The sequence below is a fragment of the Anopheles darlingi genome, chromosome 3 (genome assembly GCF_943734745.1).
Source record: "Anopheles darlingi chromosome 3, idAnoDarlMG_H_01, whole genome shotgun sequence".
NCBI lineage: Eukaryota > Metazoa > Arthropoda > Insecta > Diptera > Culicidae > Anopheles > Anopheles darlingi.
The window spans coordinates 19,144,670-19,166,466 of record NC_064875.1 but is presented as its reverse complement, the minus strand read 5'-3'; the positions used below and the strand labels follow the sequence as shown (position 1 = coordinate 19,166,466).

The following is a 21,797-nucleotide window of genomic DNA, read 5'->3' as shown; positions in this document are numbered from 1 at the left end:
CTAACTATCCGCCGGAACTGTGCTATTGAGCCAGAGATCCCCGATGCGATCGGAGGTGGCTGCACTTGCGCCGTGGCGCCGGGCAACAGCGCTGAGCGATGCAAAGATTCAGAGTTGCATTCACTTAACGGTAATTGACCCCGAGAGCGGCCTGAGATCGAACGATCATCATAACCTGCGAGCCCTTACCAACATAACCTAATCATCGGAAACTGCCCTGCCACCCCTGCTGGGTTCGCGATAACACCACCCAGAACCACGGTCGGAGAGGTGTGGTCTTTCGAAAGGCGATCACCAATCACCGCGAAAACGCCCACCACCCCACCCACCATTTCACGGTAAGGACCGGCGGAGCGCGCGCGCACGGGCCGCCAATCAGTCGCAATCAGGAGCAGCCAGCGGTTAGGTACGCGATTGCCAGAATCATATCGTAGATCATTGCAGAACTAAACTCGCAGCAAGTCAGCTTCTTCTGCGGCCGAAGACACGCAGGAGTGGAGTGTAACACATCAGGTCGACCTTGGGTGGCCCAGGATTCCACTCGCACCCCCTACCCTCCCCGGTTGTTCTCCTCTTCCTTCTGGGCCGGTGACTGGCACTCTCGCTGGCTCATGCTGGCTGCTGCTGCTGCTGCTGCACAGGTCACGAGAGTAAGAGCGCGAAAAGAGCTCCAAAGTGAACGTTCCACACCGTGCCGTCACCCTGGACCGTCCGTCCGTCCGTCCGTCCTGCAGTGCTTCGAGGACGCCAAGGAGGCGGCGCGCAGAGAGGTTTAGCCACAAACGGAGAATCGACGCTTAAAAGTCGCGGTGCAGTTGCAATGCGTTGCACAATTTCCCCTACACGACGGATCGGTGCAGTTCGGTTTTCTAAGCCATATGTCTCTGCTGCTGCTGCTGCTGCTGCTGCTGCCGCTGGTGCATTTACGCCGTAAAACGTGGAATGCTGCTGACGACCGCGCGCTGCATTAGCTTGATGCTGGTGGTGCAGCAAAAACCATATGTGGGGACCGCTAGCCGGTGCAATGGTCGTGATGCTGCTGCTAGTGGTGGTGGTGGTGGTGGCAACAAGTGATCTTTTCACGGTTGATTCTGCGACACCGGGGGTCGCAGACAGAGAACTTGAGAGTTCGCGAAAAGTAAACAAGTTTTCCGCGAGCGCGCGCCCGTTGACCGACAAAAGTGCCCACGACGACCAGGACGGGGACGGTGTCGGGGAGTCGTTTACAGAACCCGGACAAAAGGGCACCTCGTCCATGAGTCCATGGGTGGCTGGGTGGCTGGTCCATGAGGCTAGCACGCTGTCCACCCGGTAAGCAAAAGCCCTTAGACTAATTGAAAGCAAGCCAATGATAGCGCGCGCACTCTCTTGCCCGCGTACGCGGATGATTGGCTCATTTGCCATCGTAAATGGTCGTTTCCTTCCTCTACGCTAGACGCGCGACATGGTCCGGGCGTTGCGCAAATTGACCACTTTTGGGCCACCCAGTCCTAGCGCAACGTGTCGATGAACTTTAAGAAGCATCTAGGGGTTTTGGTTCCTTTTTGGGGTAGGGACGGCGGTGGTTTTACAGATAAGTAAGAACCCATCCCTACCATGCCACCGCACAGACATAGGCCGACTGCATTCCAGCAGAGTGAGGAAATCGATGGTAAAAGAATGCATTACCGTGGTTGTTCTTTAACGTTCTCTGCTGTTTCTCGTCGATGTTAGCTTTTGAAGGGAGTCTAGACGAATGGCCGAACGCTGCCGATACTGGTTACCTAGCGTTCCGTAAGTGCGATTTGTCATTGAGGCATAGGTCCATACCATACCAACATTGGTAGCTCCATTTTCGCAATCCGAGCGATTTAATAATTTCCATTTAATTTAGGAAATTCATTTTTCAAACAACTTTATAATATAGAAGGAGTATATTTTCGCAAGCATAATCAGTAGACTTTCTGTCTTAAGTCAAAGAGTAACCAATTTATTCGACAAAAACAATATATCACAATAATAGGAAACTCGTTAAGAAAACAATTATATGCCACGCGTAACGACTCCCAACGGAATTTCCGCTCTAGAAGGAATGCAATTAATATGATCCAGCAGGAACACCGTAAATCGTTGTGTATGTCATTCGAAATAAACACATGCAAAGCCAACGAAAGACTTCAACAGGTGACGAACCTCTTTGTCAAACGAATTGGCCTCTGTATGGCGGGCCGCCAGTGACATCATTGAACATGAATACGTGTATTCATTGCGACATCTGACTCCATCTACCCGTGCCTCAATATACCCACGAGATGATAGAGGCACGAAACATGAAAAACAACCCAATGTTGTATTGTGAGGTGGAGGATATGGAGAGGAAATCATTCATTTCCATTCCTAACTGCGATCGCGATACGCGAGATCGTTCTACACGATGCACTTCCATTAGCGGACCCCATCGCCGTGTGGCCACGACTTGTGGGGCTTGTTCTAAACCAAGTACCTGTTCTGTTCGCCAAGCAACCGAAGCAGCACTACGAGGCAAAGCTGGTGACACTGTTGATGCTGCTGCTGCTGCTGCTGCTACCGCGCCGCCGCGCCACTTTCAAGGACAATTATCTTCGGCATAATCTTGGCGCGCCGTCGCTGGAGCAAAGCACATAGCTACCAGGTCTTTGGCACCTCCTCGGTGGCTTCTAGTAAGATCCACATTCTGCGGAACTCCCACCAAACACAGCGACAGCGGTGGGGCTGCAGAGGCCGCTCTATCAACCGCAACGCGATCGCTGCTGTTCGCGCGAACATCTGTTTCCTTCCAGTTTAATGCGTTCGATCACGGCCGGCGAAACGAGCGACACACGAGCGAGTGACCGTCTTTCTTCGGAGGATAACACGCCCAGAGCGAACGGAGTGGAGGGGACGGACAGATCGATCGCCACACACACACACACACACACACAACGTGAATGTTTCTGTGGGCCGTCAGAAGGACAACGAGCGTCACGATACGCGTTACTAAATGCGCAGCAAGAAGGACGGTGGGGTGGTGGTAAAAGGCCCCTCTCCAAATCCGGCCACTGAATCGGGCGATCGAGCGGCCTGTTGGTGCACTCCGGCGTTGTGCACTTCTTCCACCCGAAAGGCCTCCAACCGAAATATTCTCCAAGCGATTCGCGCAACTTAAGAACCGCGGCGCTGACGTCTTGGAGAGGGGAAGTTGTGGCTAAACCCTTCTCCTGGCACACGAACTGCGTGAGCAGAGGGGGAGGGGGGGTGTTTTCCAGCGACACCGTCAAACCAGAGAGTTCTATGGAGTATGGAAAATCTCGAACTCATTCTGTGTTGGTGCACCAGGGCCCCCCCCTAGACACTCGCTAGGCCCTCTAGTCGCCTTTCAGCGACTTCCTTGCCAAACGTAATCTCAGTTCAGTGCGGTTAGTGACTCCGATCGGTTCGGGAAGTTCAGTTTACGGATCTCGCTACGGATCTTGCGTAGCAAAGAAGCCTTAGTAGCCGCCAAGTAGAAATAGCAGCAGCAGCAGCAGCAGCAGCAGCAGCAATAATAGTAGCAAACGACATAACCAGTGACCTAGAACAAGTATCCTCCGTGCGTATGTGACGTGGCGTTCATTAGGGTTAGGGTTAGGTAGTGCTGTTTGCCAACCGGCAGAGAAGCCTGATCTCTCAAGTCCTCCTAGTGCATGCCACCCGTGTTTTTGACCCAGATTTGTCGCGGTTGACAAAGTAATGCATCATCACCTACCGCGCATCGGTTGCTTCCGCCCTTGAGTTCGCCAAACCGAGGATTTCGCGTCAAGCAAGTCTCTTTCTCTTCTCGATGTGCCTTGGTGGTGTGCGCCGCCAGTGTGACTCAGCCGGACAGTGAGAGCGCGTGAGCGTCCAAAGCGAATCCTTTAAAAAATTGTGCCTTCGATTGGTTGCGTGTGTGACTGTGGCAGAGACATGGATCTGAGGGAGAACTTCACCGACTTTACGGTGGCATCGAACTACATCATGCAGCTGGCGATCGACGAGTATCAGGCCGATCGCAACTGGACACGATTGATCGATCGCTACTGGACCCTGGTAGAGGAGCTGATCGGAGGTTAGTTGCTAGGACATACATCGCAACCATAATGAGGAAGTCTGAAGAAGGATCTCCTTTCTTACTTCGCACTCGGCGAGTTCTCTCGTCGCTCTCATAAATCATTACCAATCGTCCACTTGACCGCGATCAAGTTCAAACGTTTAGTGTCATGCCGTTTCTGCGCACTTAAGATCCACAGTGCGACCGCTTCGACAGTGGAGGTACCGGCGTTTGCTATCTATCTTTTTAATTACTTACTGGCTGAAGGCTATGCAAACGCTCTGTCGGATGTCTTTCACGCACCGCCAGCCGGTGGCCTTAGTTTGTCGCCTCCAGGGGCGAGCAGCAGATCATTTAAAGTGACGTTCCACTACTAACTTTCCCAAGTTCAAGTGTGTCTTTATGCGATAAAAAAAACAGGTCGATCGTGTGGGTCTCTCCTCGAAGAGCATGAACTAAATCTGTCATGAGCTAAAACTGTTAGCTTGACAGACAGGAAATGAAGCTGAAGCGCGAGCCCTTTCCTCAGGCCACCATTATCAAGATAAAAAAAATTGTTTGCTTCTATGGAAGTCATGTTTTGCCATGTCGCGAAGGTTTTCTGTTAAGAAATGGCGTAACATACCATACTCAATCACCCAGTCATCGGTCGGTAGGCCATCGGCCTTCTCTAGGTTATTTCGTGACCGGCTCGTGTCGCAGATCTCTTTACAAACTGATCCGCGATACGACTCAAATGTAGCCCGAAAATTAGCATCTCAACAGATCGAGAGAGCGAGAGAGAGAGAAAGGGGTGAAGGGTGAAGGCGCATGTCGATATCATTTACTTGTCGCGCGCGCTTCTGGTCACCAAATTTTAACCGTCAACCGAGGTATTTGGTATCCGCATGACGACACACGGTGCGAAAGGGAAGGCACTATTTGTTGACTAGCCTTGTTGCTTGTTATGATTGCAACAACCTTCTCCCATGTATACAAGTTATTTGCAACCTTCATCTTGGACTTCCAAGTCCAGTCCAGTCAAGGTTGTGCCCAAAACTTGTTACCAACAGGACATGCATTTTCGTCAAGGTTGTTCCTTCCAGTGTTCAAATTTGCGACTACCCATTTCGTCGCAGTCGTTACCTTCCTTGCCTCATCGTCGGTGACCATAATTAAAAAGTGTCGAACACAACTGATGATTAGGAATCGATAAAATCTTGATCTATAGAGACTGTTCGACGCCAAATTTTGCAGTGCTTTTTTGAGTCCATTCTCATGAATGTAAGTGTTGAAATTATAGGAAGGTTGAATTATCAGCAAATTCATCGCAATAGTATTTTGAGTGGCGTAAGCTACAGCGATAGCTATATCAAGCGACCTTCATATCTTATCCGACAGTATGCTTATTTATTTGTTTTTTAGATCCCCGTGCGAAGAGTCTCCCATTCATGGATAATCCATTGCCTACAATCGGGATGGTACTAACCTACCTCGTCTGGGTGGTCATCATCGGACCGACGTATATGCGCGACAGGAAACCGATGCAGTTGACCAACACTCTCTTCTACTACAACCTTGGCCAGGTACTGCTGAGTGCATACATGTTCTACGAGGTAAGCAGCCCCAAAACTGGACAATTCAACCGTGCAAAATACCAATCTTTCCACTCTCTGCAGCATTTGATGGCTGGTTGGGCACGAGGATATAGCTTAACCTGCCAACCGGTTGACTACAGTGATGACCAACTTTCGCGAAGGGTAAGGACATCGTCTCTCACGTTGCCGAATGCAAGGTTGCGAAACAACGGAAGGCACCAACAGTGATCGTTTCGTTCTCTTGCAGATGTTTAACTTGTGCTACATCTACTACCTCTCGAAGCTGTCCGAGTTTGCAGATACCATTTTCTTTGTCTTGCGCAAGAAAAAATCGCAAATCACGTACCTTCATCTTTACCATCACTCACTCACTCCGATCGAGGCGTGGATATTGACAAAGTTTTTAGCAGGTATGCGAAGGGAACTCTGTAGAATCACTTTAAGGGCACTTTCTTTTAGGGACATCCTTTTCTCTCGTTGCTTGCAGGTGGCAATACTACGCTTCCCAATATTATCAACAACTTTGTCCACACGCTGATGTACTTTTACTACATGCTCTCGGCAATGGGACCACGTTACCAGAAGTATCTTTGGTGGAAGAAGTACATGACCGAGATCCAAATAGTAAGCGGACAAATCAAAACCGCATCATGTGGATTATTTTCGCTAATTTCGCTTTTGTTTGATTTTAGGCACAATTCGTAATCTGCATTGGCCATGCCATCAACGCGCTAGTAACCGACTGTTCCTATCCCAAATTTGTTACTTTCCTACTGCTGTGCAATGCCAGCATATTTTTTGTGCTGTTCATGAACTTTTACGTGCAAAATTACCGCAAGCAGGCAACATTGGCCGCCGAAATAGCTCAGGTGCAGCCGAAACAGGAAGCTATCGAACATCAGAAGGCTCAGTAAAGCAGGAAGTCACTGGAACACGTACTTTTGTAAATTATTCTCATCTCTTTCTAGTATGTCAACGATATTGTGATAAGCGATAGCGAAGAGATAGTATATGCTTAGAATGTATAACTGTACGTTGGACGATCCAATTCGCTACAGTGCCCGACAAGGGTTCATGTGCTTCGTTGAGCGAATTTGTATAAAGAGTCCTTCATTGGTACCATTTTGAGTTACTTTACTTTAAGATGTTACAGCTTCTTTTAGTTTTAAGAACCACCACACCGTTAAATAAAGTTAATAAAGACCAAAAATTATTAAAAAATTGGCCGCCGGTTTTTCACAACCAAAACACGGTGTCTCGGCTCACCAGCTGTGTCTCGGCTAAGTGAAGAGTTTCTATTTCACCTATACTGAGTAAAACTGCCCATATATGAAATATTTCAACGACGACATCTACTTTCTCACTATGCGGAGAAAAATTGTTCACTAGTCGTGAAATAAATCAGGGAGGATGTTGCATTAACCTTTTTCATTCCGACTTGCCATGGATTATTTACAACGTTATTAGCTTTGGCCTGCATATTTAATTCAGGAAATTTAGTGTAGTTCTGTTTCTGTTGTACTCTATCTTCTCGAGTTTCTACTACAGGAAGAAGTCCGGACAAACTATTTCCAGTGATCAAATGAAGGAATAATTGAATTGAAAATTTAGCTTGTCGAGCCAATACATTCAGCAACAATTAACAGAACGAGATGAGACAACACTCTTATCAGTACCTATTTTCGTGCTCCAGTCAGCCTTCCTAAATCAATGTGTCACATTTGAAACTAATCACCCACAAGTGTCTGTCGCTCGCTCGGGTTAATTGTTTGCCATTTACTGGTTAGAGCGTAGCGTAAGCCCGTCCGTATCATGGTGCGGTAGTAGTGCACCCCCGCCGGTAGTGATCACCCACAACGGCGATTGGTCACGAAAGGGGAAGTAGCACACAGCGTATATCGTTTGGCCGAAGCACCTTTAACTAGACGAGCGCGCGCGTACACCGCAAGCAACACACCACCCCATCACCTGCATCATCGACACCCATGTGTGAATCATACCTCAAAAGGCGTGCGTTTTTTTTTTGTTTAACATTGTACACTTTTGCAAAAGGTGGTGTTACGTCGTCCAGCAATCAACCGTTCCTCAACTATACTGTCAGAGCGTTAGCGACGGAAACGGTCAAGGTGTGTAGCCGCAGTGAAACGTCGGATTGAGAGCAGCAAAATCTTGAAACTACTAAGATTATGATACGTTGCAATCTACCTTTAGCCGGATTATTATACAACCGGCAACGTAATTCGTTTTCAAACATTTTTATGAAAAATAGAAAATTGAAACCCCTTACATACTATTTAATGCTGCGCCGCCGTCGCTGTCGCCAATTATCGCCTTCTTCATCAATCTCACAAATCACCCCCTTCACCGCCACCGGTTTAAGAGAGTGTTCCGAAAGGCCCTCTAACCCGATAACCGGATGACATTTTTCAACCTCAACATGGCCCAACACTTCAGCCTCCTCCTACGGGATGGATGGCCGTACAACACTCCTTCATCGGCCTGAGGGCTCTCTCTCTCCCCACCGCTATAAACGTTTCTACCACCTGATGGGATGACGATCGATGGGTTAATCGGTGGACCCAGCACGCCACAACACCACCGTCGTGTCCACAGAGAGATCATGTTCGTAGGGATAGCGAGTCGAGCAGTAAAACAAGGCCCAAACACAACCCATCGCCCGTTACTTCCTCACAATCACACACACTCTCTCTCGCGCGCGCGCGCGCATTCTCTTGATGGCCGCGTGTCACGTGCATCACCTTCAACATTCAATCGGCGGCCAAACGCGCCTGGCGTTCGAAGCATTCCTGCGTGGCCGGATCACCAGCGGTTGGCTACTGCTGCCGTTGGCTTCTTCGAAAGCCAGAAACCATAAAAGACCATCGGGCGGACACCACGAGTACGATGATTCCGATACGAAAAAAGGATTTACTGGCATACAACAAACAGATATGCCGCCGGGGATTACCGGATGTCTACCACTTCTTAGCCGCGATCGGCTATTCAAATTTTCAACGGAAGGCGAGACTAGGAGAGGAAGAAGGTGGTTTATATTAGGTATACTGCTCCAGCTGTGTGTGATGTCGATGTCGCATCACGCAACGCACCACTAAGGGGACCACTAGATGTCCATTTCTCCACCATGTTTCTCCCATTGGCACGTCCACAAACCCTTTTCCTTTTCGGCGAAAGCGATGAAATGGGGAAGATTCACACGTGTATTTTTACACCTCACACACACACACGCGCGCGCGAGCGAGCGAGCGCTTACATGTGAGCATATGAAGGCATTTTCACGCTGCTGATGCGAAGATTTATTTTAATAGTGTGAAGAACGATCGTTAATCGATCGGGACGCCGTCGTTTGACAATCCGTTGAATTGAAAACGATGTAATGCGTTTGTTGATCACGCAGTAGGCGGCAGCGTGCGCTGATGCGAAGCAACGGTATAGTTACTACCGAATTTTGGAACCCGCTCCCGAGTTTCCGGCTATTTGGAAGCAGTGTTTTTAACACACATGTCCAATAAACATGAACTCCCTCTGCTATAGATAGTTTTCGTGTAGCGTGCACCAGCGTCGAGAACTAAAAAATAAACAATGTCAACAGAAGCACAAGCGTGCCTCTCTGGTCTCTGGTCCTCTTTGGAAGGCATATTTTAGTGTTTTGGATAATATTTTCTTCCTACAACATTCGCCGCCAACAATAAACAAAACCCCCAGAAAGGGCGAAAGTAGAACGCATGGAACTTCATCAATCTTTCGTAACACCTACCCCTACCCGGTCTGCTCTGACTCAAAGGGCAGTAAAATCCATTTGAGTGTGACACACTTTTACGCACAGGATCGAAACCTATCTCTCTGAATCCAACGAACCAGAAATATCTAGTGTGTTTTATGCTCAAAAGGCGAATATTCCATCAACTAAGCATACCAGCTATTCTCCATTGGCTGCTTTTTGAGGGCATGGATACTATATTTAGCTACTTTTATGTGAATGCCGTCGCAACAGGGCCTCAATACGCCCCACTGTGCCGGAACCCCGTCAATCTGCCCCGGAAGAATGAAGGTGAAGCTACTCAAAAACCACTTACAGCTCCTCGCGCTGCCGTTGTGACAACACCATTTTCATGGTTCGATCTGCTGGTGAATATTGATAAACGACGCTGTCCCGCTGCTCCGCTTCCTCCACCGTTGGTTGCTGGATGTTCGCCGTGGTGCAAAAGACCACTGCTTCGCCTCGTGTGCACTGCCGGTGACCTTCTAAGCACCCAAAAACGAAACCAGGATCTTCGCTCTATCTCCAATTCCTGGCACGCGCGCGCGGAATCAGACACACACACAGCGCGCGGTACTACCGTTCCTTACGACACACTCTAGCGCAGGGAGGGTTGACTTCGTTTTAATTAATTTTCACTTCCGTGCGCGCTTCGCACTTTGCTATCTTTTCGATTTTTAAAGGCTTTCTTTACACTTTCACTACACACCGAACCACACAATCACGCATTGATCGCGAGGGAGGAAAAATGGCTTTTTACACACTTCACTGAAGCTGCTGCATCTTTCTCTCGCTCTGCGCCACAAAGCTTGCTAGGATTCAGTAGATTATTAGTAGATTTCTTCTTTTCTTTTCTTTGCTTTTTTCTTATTTTTTTGTTGTTTCGTCGTTATATATTTTATCGAGGGTCGAGCAATCAAGCAAGCTGATGTTGTCACCACACAACTGCGATATCGCAATTTTACTCAAGCCTCAAGAATCGGCAAAGTTGAAGACACTTCGATTGTTGCACTTCACTTCGCACGTGTGTTGCCCTTCGGGAAACAGAAGCAACTGATGCTGCTCCCTTTATTTGCCAAAGAGAACTTGATGCGTTCTCGTCGTTGCTACCAACTGCTTGCTTCCGCGGACTGCTGCAATCAATTCACTGAATTATATACGGTGTCGATGTCGTTACTGTCGTTTGTGGTTAAGATCTGCAGAGGAATCATCTGTAGTAGAGAAAAACAAAACAAACAAACAGGAGCAGTGAGTAAAACTGGCGACTGTGATGGATTAATGAAAATATGTGAATTAAACAATGTTACAGAAAAAATATACAGAAATTTCAACCAACTCTATCAAAGATACGCTATACGGTCCTTACATTGCGCTTTGCAACGGCTTCGCAACAATGCATTTGTCGCTTCCTATGGGCGATACACGTGCTGCGCACCTCAACTCAAGATGCAACACGAGAACGCTCACCATCCCACCCCCACCCGCGTATCCGATTACAACCTCCACTTGTCACGTTGTTTTTCTTAGCAAGAGATATCCATCCAACTATTTACGCATTGGTCCCGCATGAAAAAACCACAACCAAAGAACCGAAAAGACGTCACCAGCGAGAGAAGTAGAGGGGTTCAGTTTCAGTCGCCTGCCGATGCCGTAAAACTTTTGTTGCAAACTCCCAACGGAGCTAACCGGGAAGGATCCGGGATTATTGTGTGGAGTATACACTGACGCGGTCATATGCTTACAACAATTCTAAAGAAACAAAGCGAGGTTACGATAAGAACCGCAGCTCCACACATTCTAGCTTCCAGCTACGTTGATATCCAGCCAGACCCTAAAAGCGGAGACGACCGTGGCACAACCTTGATACGCTGCATAAATTAAAGCCACAAAGGTGCCACCAACATACTATACAAAGGGTTCTTCTGGGCCTCACTCTCCGCACTACAGTGGTGTGTACGGATTGCGGCCTAGACCCCATATAAAATATAACGTTACCTTCATGTTTCGACGAATAACGGACCGGAACAAGCCGCCCACCTCTACGGTACAGTGAGTAGGTACGGATGGTCGTACGCCGCTTAACGATAAAGAAAAGTTGGCACAAGGTCCGTAGACGTAGACGGATCGATACGGGACTTTTGTTTCCATGGCATCTTACCCAGCTACTGTTACAGCACCAGGGGAGAGTCCAGGGATTAGAATGTCAGGTCCACAACGCCACGCGCCACCGAAAACTTCGATCTAGCTGGCCACGGAAAGCTTATTTTCGAACCATCGTTGAATAGAAGATTAATTTTAAAACAGCACTTTAAACAGCAGTCCCAAAAGTTGTCGCATAATGATAGCTGCCACTACTGGTTCTTGGCTCTGATGGCCGCATAATGATCTCACTTCCATACGGATGAACATGCTGCAGCAGGTCGGAATTGAATGTGTCCGCATGGAGCAGCGCGTCATCTCTGATGACAAACAAATGTGCATCTCCCACGCAGCGAACGACGAACGACACATGGAAAAATCATTTTATTTTCAGTCACGGACGCGAGTGGAACGCCTCTCGGCATCGTCGGCTGCTGTTTTTAGCAATATCACATCGAAAACCATATTCTATATTAGTACGGCGAGCGGATCTGGCGCACGCGCTGTCGGGCGTTGCAGCTGCAGCTGACGTAAACTGCAGCGTGCGGAACAGACACCCACGAGCGGAGTAGGGAGACCCACGGAACGTACGAGGGCGAAAAATATCGATAGTCGGAACTGTACGTACATCGAAACGTCGTCGTCGTCGTCGTCGTCGCTTTTGGGACGTAGAGCGTGAATCGATCGATCAAAACACCAACCAAGTTACCGACGACCGGCCGGCCGGTATAATTTTTTGGAATGGTTTCAGGAGTGCAAACCGGATCGATACGAAAAGCTGTGCCGGATGGTTTTTTCCTTGTCACCTTCGCGCATCGCAGTGAAAGACCCTCGCGGCGCGGTTCGGTTCGGTCCGGTCCTGGCCATCGTCAACGACCCCGCTAGCCATGGTCGGTTACATGGTATCACGCTATGCGTTTCTACTGTTTCGTTACCGTTAGGTTTGGGGATGTTGCGAAGAGAAGCCAATCTTCGTTCATCGATTTGATATCAAGGCAAACGGAACGACCATATTACACCATAAAACATAAAGGCCTCTCCTATCGCTCTGTGGGTGCGATCGATGCTCATTGCGTTCGCTTCGCAATCGATATGCTTCAACGGTTTTGCCACGGTAAAGGATCATCCGTCCCCTCCAGCTCTTCTTTCTGCAATCAAAAGGTATCGTCTATCTTCGTATTGTAATCGTTAGGATCTAAAAAACACTAAAAAAAAAACAAATTTAGCACAATTTCATTCACAACTAAAAACTTAAAAAAGCCCAATCGCGTGCAGTACTTTCTCTTTAAACAAAATTAATACTTGAAGAGCGCATATTGCCCAAGCCCAACAACCGCGCCCATGAATCCCGATCTAAGCATGTGTACTTTGGGAGCTCCTCTCAAAATCCAGACACCAATTCAAAGCTTCCGGACCTACAGCCTCGTCGGACGGAATCGGTACTAATGACCACCTTTCAGGGGCGGCAGCAGCTTAATGAAAAAGCGAACTGGAGAGGAGCTCACCGAGAGCCCACCGGGAACGTCCCCTATATGCTGAAGGGAATAATGGCTCTGTCGGGCTCTGTTTATGCATCTGGAAGTCGCACTTCTCTTCTCTGCCCTCCTTCTTCCCCGTTGCGGTACTCTTTCTCACGATTTGATGAAGAACATTAATATTAATTGAGTCACGATTTAGCCGCAACCGCAGCGCGCATGGAGCTCGAGTCTCGCGACTACTCGTGCTCTGCTCTGCTCTGCTCGGCACACCTTCTCCGAAAGCTTTGACAGCCGAACGGAAGTACATCATTCCGTGGTTGCCTGTCTGCCGCCTGCCATGCCATGCCATCTCATCATGCCTTGCTGGCTACCGAATCCATCAGCCATTTGTCAGCCAATTGTGGTGGGTGTTATGTTGGGTGGCTAGTTGGTGGTGCCGCAAGCACACCTTAAGCATACTAAAAGCCTCAGATAAACCTATCGCCCTCATCGATCGCATTGTACGGCTGACGGTGGGGACATTAAGAACGCTCTGCACCGGAGCATGATAGCTGTGCGGGAAAACCAAATTTTCTTCGTTGGTCGTTTACCTTTCCATTCACTGTGGGCTTGTACACGAGTGGGAATAAGAGGTATTGTGGACGGCTACCGTCGCCTGTGAGTAAACTTTCTTCAGATCAAACAACACTCCACCTTCGGGGGCTGCCAGAAACAAACAACTAAGCCACCAAACAATGAAATCCATTTCCCATTCTCGTGTCTCCCTCTGCAGCTGGGCAAATAATTACTCACATACCAGGCACCTCAACACATACACACGCATAGACACCTATATGGCTACTGCCCTGCTGGGACGGTGTTTTCTAATGGACACCGCCGACGCCACCGGGTGTCTCCACCACAACATGAACTCCTTGCTTTGGGGGATGGTTTGGCGGCAAGGCGTGCCGAATTTATGATTAAAGTTTTGGTGAACGAGTGGCGTACGGACGAAAGGGCAGGGCAGGGATTGTGCTTCTACCACAATTGGCAATCAGCTGGCAAATTGGTTCCGGAACTACCTATCACACATCATCAACAGCATCGCGGGTACGGGGATCCGTCCAGCATGCGCCCATTACACCGCCGTTGTAATGCCAACGACGGCCGGAAACACCAAAGGTCGGAAGGGAAAACCTAACGAGTGATCATTTCTCGATCACATTTTACGACGAGCCCTTTCTCTCTCTCCTCTCTACACCAAAAAGAGGTTTTCATCTAGTTTGAGTGGTTTTGTTGCTATGCTGCATACCTCAACAAGACCGGTAAGCTACTAGGCGCAGACAAGAAAAAGGAGGTGAGAAACAACGGAATCCTACGGCGCATTGTCACAATCGTATTGTGTGTTTCCGGATCTGAGTTGGCATAGGCATCCAAACATCGACAACATAAACGGTGATGTGAGAATCGTTGAGTGGATCGTTGAGAAGAAAATCGAAACAGTGAACGGGAAATGACTAATAGGAACGACCGCATCAAGGAGTGCCGCCCGGAATCCGGTCTCATTCCAATCCCTACCAGGCAATACCAGGCGAAACAAACGCAATTTGACGAAGTAATCACGGGCTACCGCTGTCACGGTATGGCAAAGCGTGCGTTGATCTTAGCGAGACAGTTCAGTGGCTTTGACAATTCATCATGGTTCGCATTCTTCTCCCTCAACCAAGAAGCCGTATACGCGAGCAGCAGTAGCGTGGCCCACGGCTGCTGGAAACAAAACCGCAAATTCAAGATGCTTACTGTTACCGGCTACTGAAACACGGTGGTGGTGGTTGTGGTCTTTTGTAAGTAGGTAACATGACGGCTGTTTGTAACGCAATCATTGTATGTTGCCCCAGAATTACCAGAGAACTTAATATTTCTATCTTGTTTGTGTCAATGTTAGGTTATGAAGCCGTTAGCCGTAACAACGAGCAGCTCCCGCGGAGGGTTCAGCGCATTAGGTTCCCACGGAACACACCACCCGATATCACGATGAGCATCCCAATCGCAATCAAATTCAGCGGCTAGGTGAAAATCGCGGCGCAACTACAACAGTGTACGCGGTTACATAAATTATCTACAATTTCACGTCCCATTCACAACGGCCTGTCATGATGTTAACGTGCAGAGAATGCAGCTGTCGGCAGGGCCCGCACACTTTGCGAATTTGCGCAGCGCGCTTCGCGAATTTGACGGACGAGGTTATGACCTTTTACGCCTTGGAGCTTCTCCCTTGTAGTACCCCTCAATAGGAGCTACACGGGATATCGTGTCTTACGTCACCACGGAAGGCTGGGAAAAGGAAATCCAGAAATGATCTCATTGCTAGGCTACCCACCAGCCAGCCAGCCAGCCAGCCAACCAGGCAGTCAGTCCGGTTTCGCACTCTTGGAGAATTCTAGGACCCATTTGGAGTGTTGTCCCAAGACCACTTCTCTGTGCCTGCTAGAAAACATTACGCCAGCTTTACGCCAACAGGCCACATATACACACACACACAGAACCCATTGGTCATCCTATTGGCAAGAGAACAGCACCCGTCGACACCTTGCGGGGCTTCACGCAAATGAGCACAACTCATTCGCACGCACCCGCGTTTGCTTGAGCCAAAATCAATATTTACCACCCCGAGGGCAACGGCAGTAACCGCCGATCACAGTCGTACACTGCACCACGTTTGGCTTCACATTCCGGGCCAAGGGTTCCTTCCTCCGCTCGCCTTGCTCCAACGGCTTTGTTGAAAAACACCCGGCCGGTTTTCAAAATTACGTCGTTCGACATGCAACTGGTTCGATTGGTGGCTGGACGACCAAGGGGTGCTTGGCTCAAAATGCTGCAGACTCCAATAAAACCTAATCTGGAGCTCCACCGTGGCCCCCGTAGGGCTAAGCAAAGTGTGTTGTTTGTGTCTCCCCGGTAGGGGGGGCCGGCCGGCCCTCGGACAGATTCCCATTTAACGACGCGAAGACGATAGACATCTTGAAGCCGTTTTGGCAGACCGCTTTGGAAATGAAGCTGAAAGTATGCTCGCGCACGTCTTGACGTAAGACGTCGTTGTGTTGTTTCTATTGTTTCCCTCGGCGTGTTTCCACTCGGTACACGACATCACTGCCATCGGCCGTAAAAGGCAAAGGTGGTATTTTCAGAACAGGTTTTCTTTCACCTCCTCAAAGCGAAAGAAAGTAAAACCTTTTTAGATATTTTGCGCTCTTTGCTTTTGCATTCGACATTCGGATTGCTTGGTGATACGATGGCATGACGCGTGATGTTTTATCTCGCTGTCACGCGTAATCCCCATAGAAATAAGGACACTCCATCAGCATTTGGTTAACTAGATATTTGCAAACTAGATCGGCAACGACACTCCCTTCGCTGAATGGCGTCGAGTAACTTCATTCACCAGCTTCGAAATGACTATGACCCACGCTTGGATCGGATCAAAAATTTATCATTTCATCGTCATGAAAAAAAAAACGGAAGACGATTGTGACTGTCAGACCGTGATTAAACCTCATGCTCTTCACCTTTCCGCTCTCTCTCGCTCTCTGTCTCTGGAAGACATGCTGCGTGATAGTGTCCATCATGGCATCGTTTTGAAAGTGACCACGCGAAACGCGCATGCTGCACCCCCAACAAACACGCAATGATTCGCGCGACGGGGATGCTGCTTTGTCGTATTGGGCTATGGTGCGCGCTTAGTGTCCCTATCAAACATCATTTATCTTCTTCTTTTTCTTCCGCTTATCTATTCTCTTCTCCACGACCTGCACGTTTTTGCACTTTCTGCACTACAGACGGTGCAATGGGCTGAGAGATCGGAAAAGCACCTATCCTGCCCGACCGGTGCTGATGGTGGTGATGGTGGTGGTGGTGAGGTAACCGACGACAACAAGTGAAACGACAATCGTGAGCCGTGGGTTTGTGGGCTTTGTCTGCGTCCGCAATTTCGCAGTCCTTAACGGGGTTTTAACGGGAGAATGTCATGTGTCCGCCACATTGGCGCGTTCGATCTCGCAATGATCAACAACTCTCTCAGAGGGGATATATGCGGGGTAGTAGTTGTAGAGCTGGAAAATATTGTGATAAATTTTCACGATTAGTGCAAGACAAATGTGTTCCCCCGCGCACGGCCTCTATCGCGACAGCAGCAACGAGGAAACGAGCCTAAGCTCGCCGTACCCTCTCTTCTATCGCCTATTACCAAACGATTGAAATGCCCCTTGCTTCCTTCAACGAACGACTCCGCTTCGCTACTTTCTTCGCGACGATTGACAATGAAAAGCGAGAAAGTATGCAACAAGCTGAGGGTGAACCGAGAGCCGCGGCCTCTCGTAGCGCGATCGTAGCGAGCGACAGATGGAGATAAAGTTTCATTTCCTCCTCATAATGCTCATAATAACGATGCTAATGTATCAAACAAATGATTCCTCACTGGCGGTGGTTAGGTACCACCGCAAAACCGTTTAACTGTTTGCATCTCTAACTGTACATCACAATGTTACAAACATTTGGACCATTTCTGGCATTTGATTAACGATGTTGATGTGTACCTTTCTAACCTACGACGAATAAATAACAACTATTAGTTGGGTAGGAAGCTGATTTTCGCACAAAAAAGAACAAGTAAAATAATTTCCTCCAATTAACATCAATTGTTATGATTAAATATGATGCGAAGAGAGGAAAGTAACGCACTTCCTACTTTCAAAAATCGCCAACACCAAGGTGCTCCAATATATCATAAACAGCATTTTAAAAACGAACTAAAGCAGAGCAAAGCCCTGTCTCGAATTTACCACTTCAACTGGCATTCACCAGCGGCACCAACTGGTGCAACCAACGGTCGCCATCACTTGACTATTGAATTGGCCAACCCAAAGCACTCCCATCTACAGAAAGAATAGAAGAAATGCAACTGAAATTATCTGCATCCGCTAACCAAGCTCAGCTAACTGCCGAGTCACCTGGAAACTAAACCTCGCCGACATTCACGTCGCAATTCTCTCTGTCTACATTCCGGCCCAATTAGGGATCATTAATCAACGATCTGTAGCGCTGGCAGCGAACCAGCGAGCAGCATACAAGCAGAGAGTAATGCAGCAGCAGCAGCAACTAAGTACTCCTACCCCACCAATCCCCCGAGAGGTAGAAAAAGAAACTTCAAAACGTTGCCATCAGTCGGAAAGAGGCGCGCTGGGTACTATTTGCATAAAATCTGCAACAACATCCTGCGGATGCTAGATTGCAGATTGCCTGGATTTGTCATTGAATACCACGACCACCGAGAGCACCAGCGAGGTTCAAATGTGAATGAATGCTTGCTTCGAAACAGCTACTAACAACAGCAACTAACCTGGCTCAAAACACCGGTGGCATCTCATCATATCATGCAATTGGCCATACAGCATAATTAATTTCAACATTACATACACAACGACAGCATTACAGTCGATTGCCTGAGGAATCGAAACAGTGCTAGGCTATTACACTGGACTGGCTTGCTTGAGAGCATGAGAGCTGCAATCGCATCTCATCTACGGGAGCGATGAGACGGGAGCAGCACAGCCTCCCAGGGTGAGCGGTATATGTGCAATAATGTACTCGGATTTGTGGTGGTTAATCATAATTACTCTTACGCCCTAACTATGCCAAGCTCCACTCTATCATGACATGTGGTTCACACGTCACAAATTATGGTCACTGTGTGTTGGAATTTCGATAGACCACCTCATCACCGATAACTGTACAGAAAACACTTTTCTTGTTAACTTGTTCCACTTGTGCTACCTTGGATACTCAAATTGTGGATCGCATAAAACATTTGCTCTGTTTACTAGATGGTCTATTGATTCTTCATCGAGTTTGCACACATTTAAAAGGTTCGTACCGCGGGAAGGAAGAAGACACAATACGGTTGCGCAAAACCCTAATATGGCTAGTCAGGCATAATATTGCATCATGATGACACATTCGAAGGGATGCGAAAAAGGAATGAGGTGTAGGATTGGCGACCGGCAGATGAGATGGATGGTGCTGAAGATGATTATGATGATGATGATGATGATGGCTAATGAAGATAAAGTCGTCAATTTCGCGCCACGATTAACGATCCGACGAGCACCGGGAGATTTCAAGCCCCTTTCCGGTCCTTTCTCCCATGTTTCGATCCTTTCAGGCACCACGCATTACACCATTGCTAACATAATATGAAAGTAGCAGACGATGGATATAATTGCCTTTCCCAGCAGAGCGGTATTCGAATCAGTTCAGTCGTTGGTGCCTCCTGTTGCGGTTGCTGCTGCTACTGGGTGCTGTCGACTCAGTACGCCCGAGCGCAACGGACAGACACAATTTTGCTATTCAATGTTTACACCACACAAAATGAGAATTTCTGGAATGAAACCCTGTTTCATATTTCTGATGGAGATATATTTTATTTTTTTGTTTTGAGAAATAATTTTACTGTTTGTCACCCTGACCCATCGCGAATTCCAGGAATGCGCCTGCGAGAGAAAACGTGGGAAACGGTAGCGCGCCGACTAATTGCTCCTCACAAATGTCACTTTCGTCATCGTGCCCCGCGTGTCGTTTCCCAAGGGTTTGCGATGATTAACGAAACGCGAGCAAAACGGGACCATGTTTTACCCTTTAGGTACATCTCGTTCCAGCTAACAGCGACAGAGCTAGCGCGACGACGAAGACGACGGTAGTAGCCGTTTTCAAACGACAATCTTCCAAGAAGAGCTCCCAATCCCGTGGGATGACATACGTTTATGTGAATGCCACCACTCCACAACGTACCGAGAGGTTGGCCATTAAACGGACCCACTCTGTCCCGCTCACTGCGTAAAGCGATTTTTACATTTGCCGTGAAACCTGGAAAGCCCTCTTGTTTAATACGATTACGGACAAGCGTCTCTCGGTGATGCACTCATGCGATCGGGAGTTGCTAGAGCTTCGTGTAACCCGCCAGGCAGGCTCCACAGCCATTCGCCATATCGCCATAGCACTGGACATGTCGACCATGGCAACCGTCTTTGGGGTCGATGTCGATGCGAGGAATGCACTCGCCCCTGCGTGCACCATCACATTTACGCACCCGCGAGAGGGGGGGCGGAGGCGGTTCAGGTTCATACGAGGTGTTCACGGCGAGTGATACTGCATTTCATAATCAGCGTCTTGCGTTCCCGGAGGCCACATATGGGAGCACCACCACCATATCTGAAGCGCAATGTCGTGCGCAATCGCAGTAAACTGAGTGCCTGCTGCTGCTGATGCTGTTGGGCCCTGCAGGGTTGTTCACATATTTTATGCCAGCCCTCCGCCGGGGACATACCCGTCCCCCTCTCGCCACCAACACTACTACAAACATCACTAGTGGGTAAGTTCAAGTTTGCAATCATAACACGCCTGTGACAGGTACAATAAATTCCCCCGAGGGACATACACACTTCCTTCTCCTGTGTCGTTCGTGTGTGTGTGTTTGCCGTTGTAAACAGTGCAACATAGTAGACATTCGGTCTGGGTGGGGGGTGGTACCGCTGGTGAAGCCAGCTACACCACACCTTCAGCTAAATCAATCCGTAATGTTTCATAAACTTAAAGGGAATTAACGGGGAGAGTATTATGCTGCAGTTGATAGTAAAAAATAAGCTCTCGAAATAAATTCCAACTTTCGCCAGCCACACAGAAGAAGCTCGCAAGCGATGCTGGCGGGGAACAACACACCACGCGAGATCAACGGCGATCAGCGGGCGACGATTAAGGTTCACCTCTCGCTCTCGCTCGCTCGCCCGGACCCACCCTCCCATGCCAGGTTAATGCTTGAGCCCCATTATATTCACATTCCAGCGTTCAGTGAAGAACGTGAGCGTGATGAGGGATGGTGGTAAAGGTGGCGAGAAGCATTCCACGATGTTGTTACCTTTCCAGAGATTAATATCTCACGACGCGTTGCCCAGACAACAGCGACAGCCACGACGACGACAACGTGGACGACGAAGGTGAAACAGCCGAGAGCAGAAAGCATTCTTTTGCGACGCTTGCGGCGTTTGGGGCCCGTCTGTCCGTCCGTGCGTGCTAGGCTCGCGCACGCGACTTTACGCTTCCCCTCCCCCGCAAGCTGCTGGTAAACATCACAATGATCTGACTGGGCGCCCCACATTCCTGCTGCCTGCCCGTGTCGAATAGAGCTCATCTGTAGCAGCATCGAGCGACAGCATCACTGGGTTTTGGTCCTACTCCCCAATGCTCACAAGAACGGAATAACCATCATTCGCTAGTAACGTGGCAGCAGATCACGGGAAGGGGATTTAAATCCCGCGACGATTGCAGGGGAGTCTACGAGTCGGGCACGACATGACGGTGCGCGCGCGCTCTCTCTCTCTTTCTCTTATCAGCTACTCACGCTGATCCACGTGCTCGCTGTGCGCTAAGATCCCTGAGGCATTCGATTCAAGTTCACCAGACCGCCCAGGGGCGGGCAAAGTGCAATCATCCGGCGAAAGCATGAACCCACTCTACACACACAGTGCAATCGTTTGAATTCCTTCCATTCTGAAAAAAAAGAAATCCCAAGGTCCCAACAACCTCAACAACATGCGACATCGCACTAAAACAATCGTGTACGACGATCCTAGAGAGGTAGCTGCGTCTTTTGCCTCCTTCCAATCCAATCCGATGCGTGGAATTCCTGCCGCACACAACACGGCGAAGACTGGTGATGTTCCCGTGACACT

At 48.7% G+C, this 21,797-nt stretch overlaps 1 protein-coding gene across 4 annotated transcripts in view; it reads right to left on the bottom strand.

Moving 5' to 3' along the window:
• The window catches only part of LOC125957148 (lissencephaly-1 homolog), a 34,596-nt gene that overhangs the window by 7,141 nt on the left and 5,658 nt on the right, over nt 1-21,797 (bottom strand). For all 4 annotated transcript variants that reach the window (XM_049689634.1, XM_049689635.1, XM_049689636.1 and 1 more), the window contains exon 2: nt 9,738-10,632. In XM_049689634.1, coding sequence (XP_049545591.1) covers nt 9,738-9,775 — 38 coding nt within the window. In that variant the 5' untranslated portion in view covers nt 9,776-10,632. The remainder of the gene's footprint in view (nt 1-9,737; nt 10,633-21,797) is intronic.